This window comes from Amblyraja radiata, chromosome 1 (assembly GCF_010909765.2).
Source record: "Amblyraja radiata isolate CabotCenter1 chromosome 1, sAmbRad1.1.pri, whole genome shotgun sequence".
Taxonomy (NCBI): Eukaryota; Metazoa; Chordata; class Chondrichthyes; order Rajiformes; family Rajidae; genus Amblyraja; species Amblyraja radiata.
In genome coordinates, this window is record NC_045956.1 from 74,741,490 (window position 1) to 74,764,936 (window position 23,447).

General features: G+C 44.8%; 1 protein-coding gene across 6 annotated transcripts in view; it reads left to right on the plus strand.

The window, feature by feature from the left end:
• The window catches only part of ptpn13 (protein tyrosine phosphatase non-receptor type 13), a 288,106-nt gene that overhangs the window by 122,991 nt on the left and 141,668 nt on the right, over positions 1–23,447 (plus strand). For 5 of the 6 annotated variants that reach the window (XM_033024321.1, XM_033024313.1, XM_033024330.1 and 2 more), the window contains 3 exons: positions 10,401–10,496; positions 17,945–18,044; positions 21,792–21,999. In XM_033024321.1, the coding sequence (XP_032880212.1) occupies positions 10,401–10,496; positions 17,945–18,044; positions 21,792–21,999 (404 nt within the window). The remainder of the gene's footprint in view (positions 1–10,400; positions 10,497–17,944; positions 18,045–21,791; positions 22,000–23,447) is intronic. The other variant, XM_033024345.1, reaches the window with a different exon arrangement.

Here is a 23,447-nt window from a genome sequence, read left to right on the forward strand (position 1 = left end):
ACCGATTCAGGATCAGTTCCTGTGGATTGGAGGATAGCTAATGTTATCCCACTTTTAGGAGCGAGAGAGAAAACGGGGAATTACAGCCTGACTTCGGTGGTGGGAAAGATGCTGGAGTCAATTATTAAAGAGGTAATAATGGGGCATATGGATAGCAGTAAAAGGATTAGTCCAAGTCAACATGGATTTATGAAAAGGAAATCATGCTTGACTAATCTTCTGGAATGTTTTGAGGATGTGACAAATAAAATGGATGAAAGGGTGCCAGTGGATGTAGTCTATCTAGACTTTCAGAAAGCCTTTGATAAGGTCCCGCACGGGAGACTGGTGACTAAAATTAGAGCACATGGTATTGGGGGTAGGCTGTTGACATGGATAGAAAATTGGTTGGCAGACTGAAAGCAAAGAGTAGGAGTCCTTTTCAGAATGGCAGGCAGTGGCGAGTGGATTGCCGCAAGGCTCGGTGTTGGGACCGCAACTGTTTACCATATATATTAATGATTTGGAATAGGGAATTAGGAGCAACACTAGCAAGTTTACAGATGACACAAAGCTGGGTGGCAGCGTGAACTGTGAAGAGGATGTTAGGAGGTTGCAGGGTGACCTGAACAGGTTGAGTGAGTGGGCAGATGCGTGGCAGATGCAGTATAATATAGATAAATGTGAGGTTATCCACTTTGGCGGCAAAAATAAGAGGGCAGATTATTATCTCAATGGGGTTAGGTTAGGTAAGGGGGACGTACAGAGAGACCTGGGTGTCCTTGTTCACCGGTTATTGAAAGTTGGCGTGCAGGTGCAGCAGGTAGTGAAGAAAGCTAATGGAATGTTGGCCTTCATAACAAGAGGATTTCAGTGTAGGAGTAAAGAGGTTCTGCAGTTGTATAGGGCTCTGGTGAGACCACATCTGGAGTATTGTGTACAGTTTTGGTCTCCTAATTTGAGGAAGGACGTCCTTGTGATTGAGGCAGTGCAGCGTAGTTTCACGAGATTGATCCCTGGGATGGTGGGACTGTCATATGAGGAAAGATTGAAAAGACTAGGCTTGTATTCACTGGAGTTTAGAAGGATGAGGGGATATCTTATAAAAGGATCTTATAAATGGACTGGACAAGCTAGATGCAGGAAACATGTTCCCAATGTTGGGCGAGTCCAGAACCAGGGGCCACAGTCTTAGAATAAATGGGAGGTTATTTAAGACTGAGGTGAGAAAAAACATTTTCACCCAGAGAGTTGTGAATTTATGGAATTCCCTGCCACAGAGGGCAGTGGAGGCCAAATCACTGGATGGATTTAAGAGAGAGTTAGATAGAGCTCTAGGGGCTTGTGGAGTCAAGGGATGTGGGGAGAAGGCAGGCACGGGTTATTGATAAGGGACGATCAGCCATGATCACAATGAATGGCGGTGCTGGCTCGAAGGGCCGAATGGCCTCCTCCTGCACCTATTTTCTATGTTTCTTTGTTACTACCGCTGCGCCACCGTGACCATCACCGTGTTATACATTTGCTTCCATTTTATTTTCAAACAACCTGTTGGAGATCATCATAGTACATTGCATTCAACCTAAAATTCTCCTACATGCTCCTTATTTATTTTGTTCTTTTTCTGTTTATTTTGAATTTCTGCAACTTTATTACTGAAACCAGCTCACAGAAGCAGAATCTCATCCTATCAATAACCCTTTGAATTTTATTTCTGATGCAACTTTGTTTAACCTTCTCTCCTTTAAGGTGAGTAATCCCAATTTATTTTGTTTGCACACATAATGAAAATCCCTCTGGATTGGTATCATTGTGGAAACTCTCGGTTTCACTCTATCCAGGACTTTGACTTTCTCTCTAAAGTTTGATGCCCAGAATTGGACACAATTTCCAGCTGGGATTTGATATGTTACTTTGCTTTGTAGTGTGTGCCATCATTCAGAAAACTAAGCATCCTACATTCGACTTCAACAGTCATCCTATCAACTTGTCCTTGGACCCCAAAATATTTATTTATGTGATCCCCTGTGTTTATTGGTTCTTTCAACTTGTACCAATTAATGTTTATTGTTCCATGTCTTACTTCCAAAATGCAGAACTTTGCATTAAATGTCATCATTATGTATCTTTGCATTCCTTCAATCCATCTCCTGAATTACTCTGGCACCTTTCTCACTGCCTCCATCGACATTTCCTATGAGTCTTATGGGCCAATTAATTGTGATTTTCAAATTAAAATTTCAACTTCTCATTTGAAAATTTTAAAACTTATCCGTGCCTTCAAATTCAGTTCTGATGAGTTGTGGGCCTATTAATAACCTTTGATGGTAACCCCAATACACATCAACCCATTAGGCAATCAGCCATTCACCACAAATCTCCTGTTTTTTTAATAGCCAATCTTGTAACTATGTTGCTTCAGCACTTTATTTGCATATGACTCTGATTTTGCTAACATCTAGCTGGCACATTAGTAAGCACTATTTTGCGAGTCTGGCTTCATATAAAAAGGGTGGTAAAACAAACACTGACGACCACAAGCCTATCAGTCTTGATTCCACCGTGAGTGAAATACTGAAACTGATTAAGAGGTATAACTAGGGTATGATCTTTGCAGTGAAATTAAGTCAGCAGCATGAAAGAGAATAGAGCCTGTGGGCACACTGCATGTATTTTGTCTTTTGGTTATCTAAAAACAGAAAAAAAAAAATAATTTCGATGATGTCTAATGAAACACCAACCTAAATTAACTATTTTTTCTCATTGATTCACTTCTCATACAAAGAACTGTCCAAATGAAAAGTCTATTTCAAGAGGATTCCTTACTGGAACAATGTAACTGTAGTGTAAGCGCACTTGCTTTCCAATTATATGCACAGCATTCAGGTCCTTTTAAAGCATACTAGACTAAGTGGGACCCGTTGGGTCCGATGTTCACACGGGAGGGCTGGTTCCCCAACGCAATATTCCACCTCTTCACCAATTCCAATATTGGTGGCCAGTGGGGGGGGAAGGGTGCTTTCTGGAGCGCTGGTATGGGTGTTGTGGGCTGAAGGGACTGGTCTCCAGAGGGCTAGTATGGACATTGTGGACCAAATGGATTCTTGGGGTGGCAGCTCAGTCCCTCAAGCCTGATGTGCTGGCAGCTCACTCACGGCTGGTGTGCTGGCAGTTGACTCACGGCTATTCCTTGAGATTCCATTTCAAGCAGGGTGCAAGGCTACCAAATTCAAATCCATTTCCCTACCATTTCAAGCAGGGTGCAAAGCCACCAAATTCAAGTGCAGTTTCCTACCATTTCAAGCACGGTGCAAGGCCACCGAATTCAAGTGCAGTCTACGACCACTTCAAGCAGGGTGCAAGGCCACCACATTCAAATGCAGTTTCATACCATTTCATGCAGGGTGAAACCACCATAAAAACACCATAAAACCACACAAAACACCACACTCACAGTTCAGTAGAAATTCAGTGTGTTCAGTTAATTCACAGCTCAGACAGAGTCGTGACCTCTCCCTCCCCCCAGCATGCAGAGACTGAGCCACACCCACACTTCCGGGTTTTATAATCCCTCTCCCCTCCCACCGGAAAAGGTGTGGCCTTCATTGCGTGATTGACAAGAGAGAGATTCTCAACATTTTTTTAGACACTAATAACACTTTTATTTATCATTGATGGGAAGAATCCTCTGCACCTGATGAGCAGAGGGGGACTGAGAAAGATGGCCAAATATCACAGCCATAAGTGGCAACGTTTTATCTAAAATCAACATACAGCGCAAACAGGATATTGTCAAGTTTAGACTTCCAACCATTTGCAGTGCTTTTACTTCAACCCAAACCCCCACCAACCATTTGCAGTGCTTTTACTTCAACCAAAAATCCCACCAACCATTTGCAGTGCTTTTACTTCAATCCAAACCCCCACCAACCATTTGCAGTGCTTTTACTTCAACCCAAACCCCCACCAACCATTTGCAGTGCTTCAACTTCAACCCAAACCCCCACCAACCATTTGAAGTGCTTTTACTTCAACCCAACCACATTTTAATTTTCAAACCACATTAAGGGCACTCAAGGTCAGTAAAACCACACTCACAGTTTAGTAGACATGTGTTCAGTGTTATTCACAGCTCAGACTGAGAGACGTGACCCTCTCACTTCCCACATCTTGCAGAGACTCACTGAGGCACATCACTTCCGGGTTTTATAGTCCCTCCCCCTCCCACCAGCAGGGGCAGCAGAGAGAACCTCAACATTTTTTAAACATTAATAACTCTTGTATTTTTCATCAATGGGAATAATCCTCTTGTCCTGCACAGTGGAGGGAGACTCTGAGTAAGATGGCCAAAAAATCACAGCCGTAAGTGGCAGTGTTTTTTCTAAAATCATGAAACAGAAAAACAGGAAGTGGTCAAGATCAGACTTTTAGTAATATAGATTCTGATTGCTTCAATGTGCTCTTTCAGCATGCATTGAACTTGCCCCGTATATCAAACAGGACACTTTTATCCATCCATGTCTTAAATGCAAAGACTTTGGTAGATTAACAATTGATTAATATGAGCAGTGGGATGTTTGTATTTGTGATTTTATATGAACTTTTAAAAATTCATGACATTTTGAAAGAAACAGTCTTCCTGAGTTGCTGCACACGTACCAATTGTTTACTACTAAACCCCTGTGGGATCAATCCTGATGACATTATTGTTTGTTTACTGCCAGTTTATGTCATCGTTCCAGTCTCTTTAATGTGTATTAAGCAGGAATTCAATATATTTGAAACAAAAAAATCATTTTTTCTGCCTTAATAAAAATTAGATAAGGATTTATCTTAAATTATGCATTATAATATTTGCCCAATTAATGTGAGTTGAGAGTTTTTGTGTTGCTGGCATTCAAAGTAAATCAAAGATATTTTTTATGTATAGCTTATGTTTTCTTCCATTGTAGTAAAACCTCAATATGAATTTAAGATTGCTTCTGTATCGAGAATATAATCTCAAGGGTATTTTTATTCCCATAGATTAAATATGAGCCAAACAGTTTCATGGAGCTAGAGAATTGAGAGAATAAATATCAACAAGTATCTGTCCATTGTCAAATTCAATTATATCAAAAAGGAACATTTTTTATAATCACAATTTATTCCTTATGATTCCCTCTGTTTATTGGTGATTGGGAGATTTATAAACATTCTGAAACCATGAAGTAGATCAACTTTATTGACTCACTGGGCGTAAGGATCACAGTTCTTTTCATTTTATCTTTTGAATATACTTGAAAGTGTAAGCCTTGAAATGATACTTTCAATACAAATACTTACATTTTATACCTTAAAGAAGCCACCATCATACTTAAGAAATACACTACTAGAAATAAAGTATTTCAGTCATTGAATATATTCTAATACTTAATGTTAATGCTCCTCAAAAAAAAGAGAAGACAAAATATTCTACCAAATAACCTTAACTCAATACTTTATTTTTGTCCTAATGAGAAACAAGCCAAGTTGTAATATTTTAGATGGCATTTACTAAATTTACCTAATGTGATCAAATTATTCACCAAAATCAATGTTCGGGAGTCATGACCATCTAATATTATGTTCGTTCCCTTGCACAACTCTTACAAAACAATTTGTTTTAAAACAAACCATAGCTAAACTAAATGGGTTGCTCACACCCAGCACATAACAGCTGTCTTTTATTTGTTGCCACGATCTGTTTTCACTGTGATATTAAACCACACTTGCCTGTTATTATTCTGTGTTTAGCAACCTGTTGCTGTTAGCAATTTTTAACTGAAATTGTGGGGTTCGTGGAATTAAAGGTGTGTCAGAATGTTAATAAGCAAGGGAGGCTTAATTAATTTGTAAGCAATTGAAGGCCTTAAAGAGATTTAAGGGCTCATGTAGAAAATAGGGCCTTTGGCCTGACTTGCCTATGCCGATCAAGATGCCCCATCCACACTTGTCCCATCTGCCTGTGTTTGACCCATATCCCTCTACACATTTCCTATCCATGAATCTGTCCAAATGTCTTTTAAATGTTGTTATAATACCTGCCTTAGCTACCTCCTCTGGCAGCTCATTCCATATATCCACCAACCTCTTGTGGATAAAAAAAGTTGCACCTCAGTATCCAATTAAATCGTACCCCTCTCACCTTAAACCTCTGTTCTCTGGTTCTTCATTCCCCTACTCTGGGGAATTTACTAATTTACTGTGCAGTTGGGCCAGTGCTGTTCTGTGATGTATATTTCAGAAACACCATCAATAGCGGCACAGTGGTGCAGCTGATAGAGCTGCTGACTCATGGTGCCGGAGACCTGGGTTCAATCCTGAGCTCAGGTGCTATCCATGAGGTGTTTGCATGTTCTCCCTGTGACATGTGTGTGTTTTCTTCCAAATCCCAAATCCCTGCAGTTTGTAGGTTAATTGGCCTCTGTAAATTGCCTCCAGTGTGTAGCAAATGTATGAGAAAGTGGAATAACATTGAACTAATGTGAATAGGTGATCAATGGTCGGTGTAGATGGTTGGCTGAAGGGCCTATTTCCTTGCTGCATCCCTAAAACTAAAATTAAATTATCATCCTATCAAGGTAGCACTTGCAACACGGTCAGGTTAGGTAAGCACTTCATGGAGCAATATCAAAGTAAAGTAAAGTATCCTTTATTGTCATTCAGACTTTACAGTCTGAACGAAATTTCGTGCCTTGCAGTCATAACATAGAATAAAATAACAAAACACACAATAAACACAGATTTAACATCCACCACAGTGAGTTCACCAGGCCCTCCTCACTGTGATGGAAGGCAAAAGTCTTAAAGTCCTTGTCTCTTCCCTCCTTGCTCTCACTCTGCGTTGAGGTGATCCAGGCTTCCGATGATGTGATCCCGCCGGGTGATGGTAAGTAAGTCCCGCGGCTGAATCCGAGCTCCGCAAACGGACCGGTTCAAACTCCGCGGCCCGGGGCGGACGAAGCTGCTGCCCTCCAGTCCAGCGGATGAAGCTGTTTGATGTGGGAGCTCCGGAAAAACAAGTCACCAACCTGGGACCTGCGAACTCCCGACGTTGTCGTCCACTGGGCCGGCGGCCGAGTCCACTGGTCCTGCGGCCGAGCCTCCGAGGCTCCGAAGTCGGGTCGCCGCCGCCACCACAACCCTGAAGTCGGCCAGCCTCGCGTTGGTAAGTCCTGACTCTGCCTCCGGAGCCTCGAGGTCGGTCCCAGTTTGAGGCCGCCAGCACCGCCATTATGCCTCAGCGCAGACGGAGACGGAGATGGGGGATACGACAAGAAAAGGTCGCATCCCCCCCTGAAGGAAGAGACTAAAACATGTTTCTCTCACCCCCCCCCCACCCCACACAGACACATACACAACTAAAATAAACTGAAATAAACTAAAATAACAAGTCAAAGAAAACAAAAAAAGAAAAGACAAACGGACTGCAGGCGAGCCGCAGCTGCAAAGCGAGCCGCAACTGCAAGACAGCGCCGCCACTTCCGGAAAACAGCATTTGATAAAGATTCACATAAGGGCAAGTTCAAAAGCTAGGTCTAAGCGAGTCAAGTCGTCAACTTTATTTGTCACATACACATACAAGATGTGCAGTGAAATGTAAGTGACAATGCCTGTGGATTGTGCAAAAACTACAGAACAGAATAGAACAGAATCAGTGTTCACATGTTAGAAAATAATTTTTTACAAAAGACACAACACAACTGTAAATTGGTACAGTAAATTAGTCCCTGGTGAGATAAGAGTTTACAGTCCTAATGGCCTGTGACAAGAAACTCCGTCTCATCCTCTCTGTTTTCACAGCATGACAGCGGAGACGTTTGCCTGACCGTAGCAGCTGGAACAGTCCGTTGCTGGGGTGGTAGGGGTCCCCCATAATGGTGCTGGCTCTGGATCTGCACCTCCTGGTGTATAGGTCCAGCAGGGGGGGCGAGTGTAGTTCCCATAGTGCGTTCGGCCGAACGCACTACTCTCTACAGAGCCTTCCTGTCCTGGGAAGAGCTGTTCCCAAACCAGCTCCCAAACCATGCTCTCGAAGCATTTCATGACTCCGAGGTGAGGGTCACTGGTCGGTAGTCATTCAAGCAAGCTGGAGAGGCATTCTTTGGCACTGGAACAATGGTGAATCTATTGAAGCAGGCAGGGACCAAAGAATTGGCCAGGGAGAGGTTGAATATTGTGGTGATCACTGGAGCAAGCTGAGTAGCACAAGACTTTAGTATTCGCCCAGAGATGCCATCTGGGCCTACAGCTTTCCTTGAGTTCACACGTGTCAGAGCCCTCCTCACGTCGTGCTCGGACAACAAGAATGTGTGCACATCCCCAGCAGTGGACCTCCCTCCAGCCTCGCTAGCCAGCACGCTGGCGGTGTTGTTGTTAGCCGGTGAGCTAGGAGTGATGTTGCCCATCTCGAATCGTGCATAGAAAGAGATCAGGTCATCAGCTATGGATGTGCCGGCACTTCCAGTTGGGGGGGGGCTGCACCAACAGTTAGTTATAGTTGTAGCCCCTGCCAAAGGCGTCTGGTGTCCTGCTGCTCCATCTGCGACTCCATCCTGTCCCTGTACCTCCTTTTTGCGTCCTTCACCGCCCTTCGCAGTCGGTAGGACTCGGCCTTGTAGTCATCCATATTTCCGGATGCCAGGCCGGAGTTGTAAGCAGCGGTGCGAGCATTCAAGGCCACGCGAATGGACCTGTCCACCCAGGGTTTTTCATTAGGAAAGATGCTAACCCTTACCGTGGGGACGATGTTATCGGCTATTGTTGCAATGAAGTCCGTGACCGCTTCCGCGAACGCACTGACGTCTCTGGAACTTGCTATTCCAGTCGGCATTGCTCAGTGCATCTTGCAGCATGGCCTCTGAATGGTCAGACCACCGCTTTTACATCCCTCGTCACTGCCGCTTCCCGTACTATCCTTTGCTTTTACTCTGGCAGCAGGAAAATGGCTGAGTTTTCAGAAATGTGTTTTCAGAAACAGCCAAGGGAGACATTTCGGGGCGTTATTGCATGCAGGGGGGGAAGATAAGTTATGGCCTGGGTGATATTTACAAGATTGGAGAATTTGTGGATTGTTTATGAGGAGACAGCTGATAGTATCTGAGAGGAGAGAACTTTTAACAGTTTCTTATGTTGGAATAGGGAAGGAAAGTTTGTAGAAATACAGCCAAGAGAGCAGAAAGTGGACAAAATTGGTTTAGAGATTGGAGAGCAAGATAGAGACAATAGGGCCACAGTTGACGAAGCTTTGGAAGTAGAGTGGATATTAGGGGGTTGGATCTGGTCAGCGTAGGAGAAGAAAATGGCTGGGGCATCCGATTGAATGAGCTTCTTTCCACTGCTATTCAGTCCTTTCCAGCTTTACTGAGGGTTACATCAGCTGCAATGCAACATAGCCCATCCACAGTCTGGGCCCTACTGTAACCTGCACAGAGAAGGTCACCTACTCCTCTCCGTATCCTGAAAATGGATGCGCTTTGATTTCTACTGCGGGCGTCCTGAAGTTCCAAAATTATCAAGTAAATGCAAGCTTGCGAGAGCACCAGGGTCAGAATTGTGGGTGGTGTTGGTCATTTTATGACTCCTCATTCCTTTTTGACACTGGGGTTTTATAATCTTTTGGGGGGTGATGGGGAAGGAGGAGGGGAGCAGTGAACTTGTTACAGGTTTTTATTTCAATTTAAATAGCGCAACAGCTATACTATTGCTGGAGCTGTGCTCAAGAGTTCCACCCACATTACAATGGAGCATTAGCTACTTTCTGGATCACATCCTCTTATGAAAATTAATACATTGGATGCCTGGCATCTTAGTATTTTCATTAGCCTACATTAGTCAATGATTCTTTGTGCTGCATCATTCCAAATTGTGGAACTTTAGTTATTCCTTTTGTTGTTTAATTCCACATCAATTAGCCGTTTTAATGAAGGTGAAAACTCAGCTGTTCTTATAATTGTTCTTTGATCAGTGTTTTTCTGTGAAAGGACATAATCTTGTTCTGACCCAGACATGTGGAGTTATGCAGCTTTCTGTACAAATTCCTCCCACTGGCAGATTAATGAACAGGGCCAACAGAGTAGTGAATGTGCCTATTCACTCAAATCTCCTACTGGCATTGCTGATAAATAGTACACGTGTTCAATTGTTGATCCCTGGTCCAGTGGTAGAATACTAACTTTGCTAACTAACGGGATAGCAATATGTTGAAGAGCCAAAATAGATATATTTTTTAATGGATTTTCTCATGGGCCAGGGTGAAAATGATAAACTGTGCATTTAAGAATTGCTATACAACAATAATTTTTTATTTTTTTCCTTAAACCTTTGGTGAGGGAGGGGTGTTATGAATCAATATTTAGATCTTGCTCCTGTGACATAATGTTGTTTTAATGTTTTACAAGAAACTACAGGAGTATATTCGCCTCGCCATAGTGATGCATATAGTACATCAAGTGAAAGCCCATCTCTTCTTTCTTCTGACCCAGATAATCGACAAGGTAACCTTTTTAAAAATATATATTTTTTCAATCTGTTTTTTTTTTTTAATCTTATTAACATTGGGACAACTTTATGGTCCTGCAACTTCATCCAACTAAACCTCCTAACCTGTCCATTTGTCTTTTTACTCCTACATTATGTGACATTGTAAATAATTGCCACTTGGTGCTGACCCAGCCCATTCAAACTGTTTAAATCGTATCCCTATTCAAAATAAAACATATTTAATATTTGTCCATTCTTCCTCATCTTTGCAAAGTTTTTGACTCAAATCCATGCTCGTCCTTCCTACAACTTCATGATTGGATTACCCCATTTATGCTCTCTGCCCCACAGCATCAAACACCCATCATTGAGGAACCAAGAATAGTAACATTGAGAAAATCCAGCATGCTCAGGACTTGTGGTTCACTGGAAAACTTTATACAATACTGCATAACATTAATAAAATGTGAATTAAAATTAAAATGGTAACACAAGAGATTGCAGATGCTGGAATCTTCAGATGAAAATAAAGTGTTGGTGGAACTCAGTGGGTTAGTCGGTATGTGTGGAGGGGATTTTCATCATTTCGGGTCAGGATCCTTCTTCAATCTGGGGAAAAGGTTCCAACCCAAAACATCGTCTGTCAATTTCTCTCCGCGGATGCTGTCCGATGCGGATGTGTTCCTCCAGCGATTTCTTCTTTGCTTAAGTTGAACAGTGGTGAGCTGAAAGGGAGCGCAGCAAACATCACACACTGAGCACTTCAGCATTTCTGAATAGCAGATACTCAGAATTTTCCAGTAATGTTGCGTTCTCAGCCAACTAGAAACATTTAACATGGCACCGTCTCCTCTGATGCGCTGTATATCTCCTGTATTGTCCTGCTTTATCTGTCCAACTGTTGGTTGATATTCCTTGGTCTTGGCTTCTCTTCCTGCTCTGGCAGTGCTACATCCAATCTGCTATGAATCTACTCTTGCTCACCCCAGCTTAACATGATCTACTTGCTCACTCTCATCACTGTTATCTACCAACATGTGGTCAGCTCAACCATGTATGTATTATGATGACCCCTAATGGTACAACTGCTCCTCAGGTTCACAGTCTACTGACTACCTCATGTAATCAGGAGAAGCAAGGAACTGTGGCGGCTCCCAAGGGTCGCGCCATCATAGCTGTCGAACCCCTCGGCACGGGAGTGGTTCAGTCCGGAGGCGGTCCTTAACCAGAGGTTTTAAAGGCAGGGGTTTGGGTGCCATCTTTCTCTCGTTTGGACCTCCCTACAACCGGGAGGAACATAATTAAAGGTGCCGCTCAAAATACTTGACTCCTCTCTTCCCTTTTGAGACCCACGCACCACATTGGTGACCTCGACGCTCCATTGTCGTCATGATGGAGAAAGAAGAACGCCCTACCTCCTCACAGGCCGACCAGGCCGTGTCTCTGGACGCGGTCTCGGTAAAATTGCCCAACTTCTGGACCACCCGGCCGCAAATCTGGTTCCAGCAGGCGGAGGCCCAGTTCAACCTACGGGGCATCACGGTCGATGCCACCCGCTTCTATTACCTGGTGGGGGCCCTCGACCAGGACACGGTCGAGGAGGTCACGGACTTCCTCGCAGCCCCCCCGGCCACCGATAAATATCCCGGCCTTAAGGAGCTCCTGCTCCAGATTTATGGACTAAGTAGGATGGAGCGTGCTGCTAGGCTCCTTCATATGGAGGGCCTAGGCGACCGACGGCCATCAAGCCTCCTAAAGGAGATGGTGGCTCTCCTGGATGGGCACGCGCCGTGCCTGATGTTCGAGTATACCTACCTCCACCTGCTGCCGGCCTACATCCGTCTTCAGCTAACGGACGCCTCCTTCGCCGACATCAGGGCCCTCGGGAGGCGCGCCGACGCGCTGTGGATGGCACGCCCTGATGACGTCAACGCGCTGACCGTCAGCAGCCACAGGGTCGCGCTGAGGACGACGCGCCCTGATGACATCAACGCGCTGGCCGTCGGCAGGCGCGCCGATGACGTCACCCCGGCAGCTCCCGATTTCCTCCGGTGGGGTGGGGGAGCTGTGGAAGGAGTGACAGCTCCAGCCCGACGGTCCGTAAGATCGCCCTCCACGGCCGTGAGGGGTACTGCACCTGCAGTCCAGCGCCAGCAAGCTGCAGGCACCACCAACAGGAGCCGGCAAGCTCCAAGTACCACCAACATGAGGCGCTGGTGCTACTTCCATCAGCGCTGGGGTGCTGCAGCACGGCAATGCCGCCAGCCGCGCACATTCCCGGGAAATGCCTGGGCCGGCTGCCAATAGTTCCCGCAGCGGCCGGCCAAATTCACCGCCTCTTCGCCTGGGATCGGCGCTCCGGGACCCGCTTCCTTGTTGATACTGGAGCGGAGCTCAGCGTCCTGCCCCCTTCGCTGGCCGACATTCGTTCCGGTAAGCGGGGGCCCGTCCTCACCGCGGTGAATGACAGCCCCATCCACACGTATGGAGTGCGCATGGTTCCAATCATGTTCGGCTCCTGCCATTTCTCGTGGCGGTTCACCATAGCTGATGTCTCCCAGCCATTGCTCCGATACGATGGAGCCGATCACGTTGCGTTTGGATCAGCCGGTGGGACGGCCCCTGTCGTCCGTGGACTCCCGCTTTGCACGGATCTTGGCCGCGTTCCCGGACATCCTGACCCCACAGTTTCGGTCATCGACCCCCAGTCACGGAGTGGTACATTTTATCCTGACTACCGGCCCACCTCTCCACGCACGAGCACGCCGACTGCCGCCAGATAAACTGCGTCTGGCATGGCAGGAATTCCGCACGATGGTGGCCTTGGGGATCGTCCGCCATTCAAGCAGCCCATGGGCGTCCCCACCCCACTAAGGCAAGCGGGGGCTGTTGACCTTGCGGTGATTACCGACGGCTGAACGCCGCAACAACAGCGGATCGATACCCCATACCCCACATCCAAGACTTCACCGCCCATTTGGCTGGGACCACAATATTTTCAAAAGTGGATTTGGTACGGGGTTATAACCAGATCCCGGTCCACCCGGATGATGCACCCAAGACGGCGATCATCACACCATTCGGACTTTATGAGTTCACGAGGATGCCGTTCGGCCTCAAGAACGCTGCGCAGGCTTTTCAACGCCTAATGGACGGGGTTTGTCGCGACCTCGATTTCGTATTTGTTTACCTGGATGACATCCTGGTGGCCAGCCGCTCGCAGCAGGAGCACTGCGCCCACCTTCGGCAGCTCTGTCAGCGGCTCAGCGAGCATGGTTTGGCCATCAACCTCGACAAGTGCCGTTTTGGGGTAACCGAGATTGACTTCCTCGGCCACTGCGTGACTGCGCAAGGCGCGGTTCCCCTGCCTGACAGGGTCGACGCCATCCGTCGGTTTCCCCGCCCACGCACGGTGCGCGGCCTGCAGGAGTTTGTCGGCATGGTGGCGTTTTACCATCGTTTCGTGCCATCCGCGGCCCACATCATGCGGCCTTTGTATCAACTCCTGGCGGGTGGGCAGAACAAGAACGTTGAATGGACCCACGAGGCAGTGGCAGCATTTGGCGGCGCGAAGGAGGCCCTTGCTCGGGCCGTACTGCTGGTGCACCCGTGGGAAGATGCCCGACTGCTTTCACGGTGGACGCCTCGGAGTCGGCGGTGGGTGCCGTGCTGGAGCAACTACCGGGCGGAGGTTGGCAGCCCCTGGCCTTCTTCAGCCGGCACCTCAACCGCGCGCAGACGAAATACAGCGCGTTCGACCGCGAGCTCCTGGCTCTGTACCTGGCAGTGCGCCACTTCCGCTACTTCCTGGAGGGCCGCCCGTTCACCGCCTACACGGACCACAAGCCGTTCACTTTCGCCCTGGCAAAGGTTTCCGACCCCTGGTCCGCACGACAGCAGCGGCATTTGGCCTACATTTCGGAGTATACTACTTCTATCCGCTATGTCAAGGGGAAGGAGAACCGGGTGGCCGACGCATTGTCCCGCCCCGCTATCAACGCAGTTTTCGAGGTGGCGCCCGGAATTGACTATTCTGCTCTGGCTGAGGCACAGCTCACGGACGATGAGATGCCCGCCTACCGGACTGCCATCTCCGGCCTCCGCCTTGAGGATGTCCCTCTCGGTCCTGGAGGAGCGACGATCCTGTGCGATGTTTCGTCCGGTCAGCCGCGCCCCATCGTCCCTGGCGCTGGAGGGTGTTCGAAGTCATCCACGGACTGTCTCACCCATCAATCGGGGGCGACAACGGCACTAGTGGCCGCTCGTTTCATGTGGCACGGTCTGCGCAAACAGGTTGGCAATTGGGCTCGCACCTGCATTCCGTGCCAGATGGCGAAAATCCAGCTCCATGTCCGTGCGCCTCTCCAGGAGTTTGGTCTACCTCACCGGCGATTCGACCATCTCCACGTGGACATTGTGGGGCCTCTCCCGCCGTCCCGGGGCATCACCCACCTTCTCACAATGGTGGACCGCTTCACGCGGTGGCTGGAGGCAATTCCGTTGGCCGATACTTCAACGGCTACATGCGCTCGTGCGTTGTCCGCGCACTGGATTGCTCGCTTCGGGGTGCCGGCTCACATCTCCTCAGATCGGGGGCCACAGTTCACCTCCGAGCTGTGGTCAGCCATGGCTCGCTTGCTGGGGGTGCGGCTACACCACACCACGGCTTACCACCCGCAAGCTAACGGTCTGGTGGAGAGGTTCCACCGGCAGCTGAAGGCAGCACTGAAGGCACGATTCTCCAGCCCGGACTGGATGGACGATTTGCCGTGGGTCATGCTGGGCATTCGGACTGCTCCTAAAGAGGACTTGGCCTCCTCATCGGCAGAGCTCGTGTACGGGTCGCCACTCACGGTGCCCAGGGAATTCGTGCCGTCGGCGCCGGGGCAGCAGGGAACGCCCTCATCCACCCTAAAGCGCCTTCGCGAGCAAGTTGGCAGGCTCCCACCCGTCCCGACGTCCCGCCATGGGACATTTCGCCCGCATGTGCCATCAGCCCTCAGGGACTGCCCTTACGTCTTCCTGCGCCGTGATGCCCACCGGACGCCACTCCAGAGGCCGTACAAGGGCCCGTTCCGGGTGCTGGAACACGGGCAGACGACTTTTGTGCTGGACATGGGGGGCCGGCCGGAGGCCATGTCGATCGACCGGTTGAAGCCGGCGCACCTGGACATTGACCAGCCGGTGCTGGTTGCCCAACCGCGGCCTCGAGGGCGCCCCCCCTTCACGGCTCCCTCCGCCTGTCACTGCACCTGTCCTCCCGCCGGTCCCTCGACCATTCCCTCGACCTGTCCCTCCACCTATGCCTCCGCAAGCCCCACGAGCGGGTGACTTCCGCACGCGGGCCGGCCGGGTCGTGCGCCCGCCGGTGCGTTTCGTGCCTCGGGTTCTGGGGGGGGGGGGTCCTGTGGCGGCTCCCAAGGGTCGCGCCATCATAGCTGTCGAACCCCTCGGCACGGGAGTGATTCAGTCCGGAGGCGGCCCTTAACCAGAGGGTTTAAAGGCAGGGGTTTGGGTGCCATCTTTCTCTCGTTTGGACCTACCTACAACCGGGAGGAACATAATTAAAGGTGCTGCTCAAAATACTTGACTCCTCACTTCCTTTTTGAGACCCACGCACCACGTGTAGATGCTGGTTTACAAAAAAAGATAAAGTGCTGGAGTAACTCAGTTCAGTTCTAAGTTCCAGTTCTTCCTTGAAGAGAGACCCAATTGGTTCCCCTCTACCAACTCTCTCCTGCTGGAACTTGTCCTTACCCTCAACAACTTCTCTTTTGACTCTTAGGATGAAGTGTCCCAATCCGAGATGTCACCTATCCATGTTTTCCTGTGATGCTGACTGACCTGCTGAGTTACGCCAGCACTTTTGTGTCTTTTCTTTCCTCATGTAATTAGATCGCTTGTCAATATCCTTCAACATCCATGACTGTTGTTTTAGTTTGAACCAGGATGATTGGAGTCTCTATGATTGACGTCCCTCAAACTTGACTTTCACACTTAAATACTCTTTATTTCAAAGATCACCAGCTCATGTGCCAACCGCAGCTCAGTGGACACGGATAGACTCATCAAAGCTGTTGTCATGTCCATTCTTGACTATCTCAAAAAAAATGTTGGCCTCACCACTGGGTCCTCACAACTGTGCTGCCTGAAATCACGGTGTGTGCAGATCAGTTTGGTCAGTCCCCCACCCACATATGACCCAGGTCAATACGGTTGGGAACCCCAGGATGGCAATCTGTATTCTATAAAATTTAATGAGAATGTGAAATAAACTAAACTAAGGGCTTACCTGGATCGGCGACTGTGCATTTATGGGTTGTGCAAAATAATTACACTGTGTTGTGGATACGTGACAATAAAGAACCATTGATTGTAAGTAAATTCTGCAAATTATCAAATTATACAACTAAAATCTCAAATAGTACTCCTTGATACCGGGGGAAGCTTCATTGGTATATCTCATATTAAATCACTGACAATTTCCAATCGACATTGTGCAGAAAATTAGCAAGTGAGTATCTCAGTAATTTAACTGTGCATGTTGCCAAGTGTAGTCAAAAGTACCATTGTGTCTGCAAGTCTGAAGACATAGTTTCACTTACACATTAATATCCTCAGCCAAAATATGAAATTCTATTCTTACCTGCTGGAAAAATAGAGTTCTGCATTGTCTAATCATACACACATTCAGCTCTTGCTGCTGTTGAATGCATGATTTTAACAATTAAACACCGGGCACAGAAACACCCACGTCAACCTTTCCATAACGTCCTGAACTACTGTATACCTCATTGATGACCCTTGGACTATTAAGACATTTATCTTGCCCTAAACGTTATTCTCTTATCATGTATTAGTACTCAATGAATGGCTCGATTGTAATCATGTATTGTCTTTCTGCTGAATGATAGCACACAACAAAAGCTTTTCACTATACACGTGACAATAAACTAAACTGAAATAAATGAATCTTTAAATTACTTCTTATAATCTATAACAAATAGTCTGCTGGAGTAATTCAGTGGGTTAACCAACATATTTAGTGTTGGGGGGTTGGGTGGGGTGGGAATCATTGACATTTAACTTCAAACCTTAGGCGACTGATGCAGCGATTCAACCCAAAATGTCCACATTTCCTTTACATCCACAGATGCTGCTCAGCCTGCTGAGTTCCTACAGCATATCAGTGTTGCTCCAGATTTCCAGCATCTTTACTTTCTTGTGTCGCTCTCATAGTTTCGTGTTTGACCAATCTTTTGGCTACTTAGTATTAATACAATTCGATCTATCCTGGTGTTTGATAATGTTACTGTTGAAATGCATGGGATTTTGTAGAGTGTATTAATGGCACTATATATAAATACAAGGTTTATTTGTGTGGAGCAATTGAAAATTAATTATATATTTATGAATATTTATCCTGGATAATCTGTAGTTGACTTTCTTTTCTTCCCGATAGTCCGCAGGAATGAAGATATTCGAAGGTACAGTTCTCATGGTGGTCTAGGTGTGGAGGATGAGTACATGATAGATGGTTATATTCCACATAGGAGTTCCAGGTATCCCTTTATTGCATTTTTATTATTCATAAAATGGAAGCAGAAATTTACTTAGAAATTTACTTAGAACTTCTGTTCTAAACATGATGCCAAGATAAACTAATTGCATATGCCTGCACATGATCCATGCCCCAACATTCTCTGCACATCTATGTGAATCCATAATTGGATGAAAGAATTTCCTGTCATACATATTCCAATGTCTGTTTTTTTCTTTTAAATACAGGTAAGGTACATTTCTTACCATATATTCAATGGATGTTATCCCTTCTTACAATTCATTATTCCATCTCTCAGCAAACACACACACACACACACACACACACACACACACACACACACACACACACACACACACACACACACACACACACACACACACACACACGTACATGAATTATTTATCAATACAGAGTTTGTTTTCGTCAGTCTATGGGTGTCTAGCTTTTGTTGAATGATAATAATAATAATAATACATTTTATTTATGGGCGCCTTTCAAGAGTCTCAAGGACACCTTACAAAAATTTAGCAGGTAGAGGAAAAACATGTAAGGGGAATGAAATAAATAGTAGAGACATGACTAGTACACAAAGTAAAGACAGAATACAATTCAAAACACAATATGAGGCAATTAATGCACAGATGAAAAGGGAGGGGGACGTGGGGCTAAGGATAGGCAGAGGTGAAGAGATGGGTCTTGAGGCGGGACTGGAAGATGGTGAGGGACACGGAATTGCGGATCAGTTGGGGGAGGGAGTTCCAGAGCCTGGGAGCTGCCCTGGAGAAGGCTCTGTCCCCAAAACTGCGGAGGTTGGACTTGTGGATGGAGAGGATGATGATTGATGATGATTGCTTGCAGTGCATGCACTGCAAGTTGTAAATCTTAGCTTTGCATTTAATTTTTGCGCATACAGATTGTCTTAAATGTAGAAAACAATAATAAATGAGAAACATAATATATCAGTTTGGGCTGCAGTATCTAGAATTGTTGTTTAAAATACAATCAATATCTGTAACAATGACTAGCTATAATTGGAATGTTACTGTGTAACCAGTCTGACAACCAAATGGTAACATTCCCGTATGGCCTTTTCATCTCAAATTTATTTTGCTACCACAAAGCAAACCATCAGGTTATTCCAGGAGCAGATTCCTTTCTGTACATAGAGGCATCATATAGTACAAAAAATAATTCCAGTTAACCACTATTTCAAATGTTGTTCAACATCGAATAGTGAAAACTGTTTAATGATGGATGCCTTTGGTAAACTTCAACTGCATCAAAGATTTACAGACATTAGACTGATTCGTTAGAGTGTAAATCATTAATGCAGTAAGCGCTCATCCACTTTAAGTAACTTTAAAAGTATTGTATTCCTGTAGATTTGAAAAATATGAAAGTAAGAGCTGGAGTATCTGCATATTGAGAAAATCATGTATTATATCTGCCCAAAAATATGACTACAGTCAATACCCTCTAACAGTTGGTGACCTGATGCTTGGATATAGCTGTTGTATTTGCATTATGTAGATAGATGCTTGTTAATTATACTGCCTGGAGTACAAATGGGTACTGCATCAATATCCAACTATCATAGAGACTGAAAATTGTATGTTTTCAAAATGCATTCATCACATTATTGATTTAAGAAAAGTGGAATGTCATTGTAAAATGTTTTCCAAGCTAATTATAATCCTACTTAATAGAACAGACTTTTTGTTAAATTATTCAAAAGAAGGAAGGCTGGTCTAGGAATAACTTGAAAACTAATATTAAATTATTTTATAAAAATAAGGGTGAGAAACTAATATTGTGACATAGCTATAATCATTACTGCATGAGATATGGCAATTGACCTGAAGTTAATGCTTACAGCTATGTCTTATAAAAAGCCACCATAGTTATTTGTATCATCATTGGACTTATTCTAGAGAATCGTATCTATTGTTACTGCACTGCATCTCATAAGGATCCCAACATTTTTCTTGTACTTTGCTGTTCGGATCACCAAGTCTTTAAAAATAACTAAATGTGAAATGACATTAGCTCCTATGCCACTTAAAATATACTTTTAATAAGTGACTTTATATGTGTGGTACAATGCATACCCTTGAATTGGTTAAATACCCAAAGTTTATGTTAATTTCCAGGAATTTATTTAGTATTTATTTTTTGGTTTTGCTATTAGTCTTTTCATAATATACTTTAAAAACTGTGAATTCTGACTGTATGACGAACCAATATTTCTGCTATTAATTTTTTGTCCTTTTTTCCACTTATTTTTCCAAACATAAATGAGGTATAATGATGTGAGCTAGATTTCCCTGGAATTGGCATAATTGCAATTGCTATTAATTATAGAGTAAATACATTTAAAAGCTTTGGGAATTCTTGGAAACTGCTTGTGTTATTTCCTATCAATTTACTAGCATTAATAGTAACTTGACAAAAATCACATTTTAGAACTTACTCGGCATTTGTTTTTACATAAAAAATACTAAGTTAAACTCTTATTGAACCATCTAATTATTGAATCATCTAAACCACATGAGTATTAGAAATTTCCATATGGAATGTTAGGCCACAACTAGTTGTGACCAGTTGACCCGAGGAACAATGGAGGGAGAGGAAAAAGCAGAGTCATCCTATGTTGTTACTCATACATGAATTAATTATGAGGCTGCATTGATAACTTAGAAACCAATGATAAAAACAAAGCCAAAAAAAGAGCAAAGAGAGGAGAAGAAAAATAAATCTTTATTTTCAATTGGTAGTAAACTCAATAACACAAAATTTACGAGGTTTTCTGGCAGAAAATTGCTGGCATTTAGTCATAGAATGATACAATGTGGAAACAGGCCCTTCGGCCGAACTTGCCCACACCGGCCAACATGTCCCAGCTACAACAGTCCCACCTGTCAGCATTCGGTCCATATCCCTCCAAACCTCTCCTACCCATGTACTTGTCTAATTGTTCCTTAAACAGTTTCTCAGTTTTAAACTGTTCTCCATGTCTCGGCACTCTTGTACATATGCAAGTCTCAAACTCAGGGGCTGAGCTTCACTGGCCAGATCAGAGCTACGCCTGAGATCAGAGCTTCACTGTCCAGATCAGAGCTACGCCTGAGATCAGAGCTTCACTGGCCAGATCAGAGCTTCACTGACCAGATCAGAGCTTCACTGGCCAGATCAGAACTACACCTGAGATCAGAGCTTCACTGACCAGATCAGAGCTTCACTGACCAGATCAGAGCTTCACTGACCAGATCAGAGCTTCACTGGCCAGATCAGAGCTACGCCTGAGATCAGAGCTTCACTGGCCAGATCAGAGCTTCACTGACCAGATCAGAGCTTCACTGGCCAGATCAGAACTACGCCTGAGATCAGAGCTTCACTGACCAGATTAGAACTACGCCTGAGATCAGAGCTTCACTGACCAGATCAGAGCTTCACTGACCAGATCAGAACTACACCTGAGAGTCCAGCAGCAGAGCAGATGCTTGCTCGCATTCCCTGGAAAGCATTTACCTGGAAAAATCTCCTCTCAGATCCTGAACCAACATAGAGCTAGTGCAGGATTTGTGAGCCCATTCAATTGAAAGTGCATTGTCTAACTATGCAGAAGAAAAGAATAGATGTAATTATTTTATTTGTGTTTGCTTTAATCTTCTTAATTATTTAAATGAATTTAAGTGATTTAACTTTTAATTATTTTTAAATAAACCTGAATGTCGACACTCCACAGTCTGTATGATGTACCAGGGGATGAGGACATCATAAGTCATGAGTTAATGCTAAAACGTCAGGAGGAAGAACTAAAGCAGCTTCAAAGCAAATTAACTCGAAAGCAGTTCCAGTCAGGAGTTCAACAAGCTGACATAGTCAAAGCATCCATGTTGGACATTAGTAGAGATATGGCACAGCAAACAACCCGGACACAAAGAAAATTCAAGGTACGAGCATTATTTTAACAAAGCAACTTTTTATTGCATGTTGACTTGTATCTGTGATTTCTTTCAACATAGTTTAATGCAGGTAGGGGTTGATTGAGGATCATTAAAATTTTGGAATTTAGATTTGAATATTTTGCAGCCTTTGAATTAGGGGAAGCAAAGTGGCGCAGCGTTAGAGTTGCTGCCTCAAAGCAAAGAGACCAGGGTTCAATCCCGACTACGGGTGCTATCTGTACGGAGTTTGTACGTTCTCCCTGCAACCACATGGGTTTTCTCCAGTTACTCCGGTTTCTTCCCACATTCCAAAGATGTGTGGGTTTTGTAGGTTAGATGGCTTCTGTAAAATGTCCCTAGTGTGTAGGATAGAACTAGTGTATGGATGCTTGCTGATCAGCGTGGGCTCGGTGGGCCGAAGGGGCAGTTTCCATGCTGTATCTATAAACTAATCTAAAACTAAACTAAACTATGTTTGGACCCTTCATGTCCAGCTATTCATTTTATGAATTTAATTCCAAAAGTGGAGTTTTTCTGTGATGTTAACAATCCAATTTGGAGGCTCTCACCGTTAGTTGGTATAAAGAATGCATAGATTGACCTGAAGTAGTGGAGGTCAATGGTTGGGTAATTTTTTTCTTTTGATATATATCTTCAAATTCATATTGTATCTAACCTGACATATTGAATAAGTAATAGAAATGGTTGAAAAATGTGCTGTTGCTCAAAGGTGTCTATTATTTCAGGATATGGGTGATGTAATCAAGATAACATTTCGTGCCCACAGTGACTGTTTTGTTTTACAAATGCTTGTAGCATTATATAAAATAATTAAAAGCAATCACATCAGTCAGCTTTTATTGCAGTTCGGGTTGGTTTACAAGTCCTTTGTTTCTATGGCCAGCCCCAGATGTTTTTACAGCTAGTTACGCAAGAATTTCGAATCTGATTTTAAAGGCTTGTGGCTCCATATTTGTCGGCTGTTATCCTACAAAAATGTAGTATAATTAATGTTGACATATTTTGGACTCTAAATGGAAGGGGAAGTAAATTTCCTCTGCTGGTTTGGTCAACCACAAGTAGTTGAATGATGATTTAAATTTGGGATCAACACATTGAGTTAGTTCATATTAATCATTGTGCTTGGCAGGTTATTGATCGGACACCCATTCACTGTGTGTATTCCATTTATTTTGGAAATTTTTGGCATAACTATTCATGCTGAGGTTTGATGTGCAAATCGTTTAATTGAAATAAAACAATAAAGGCTGGAAATACCCAGCAGATCAGGCTGCATCAGGGAAGCGAAGCAGTTTACATTAGATATTTCCAACATTTTCTATTTCTTAATTTATACTTCCAACTATTGTAGTTTTTTAAAATTTTCAAAGCATGTGAAGAATTGTTCTACATAACTGGAAAGGCATAATTTGCCAATGAAACTGTAACTAGGT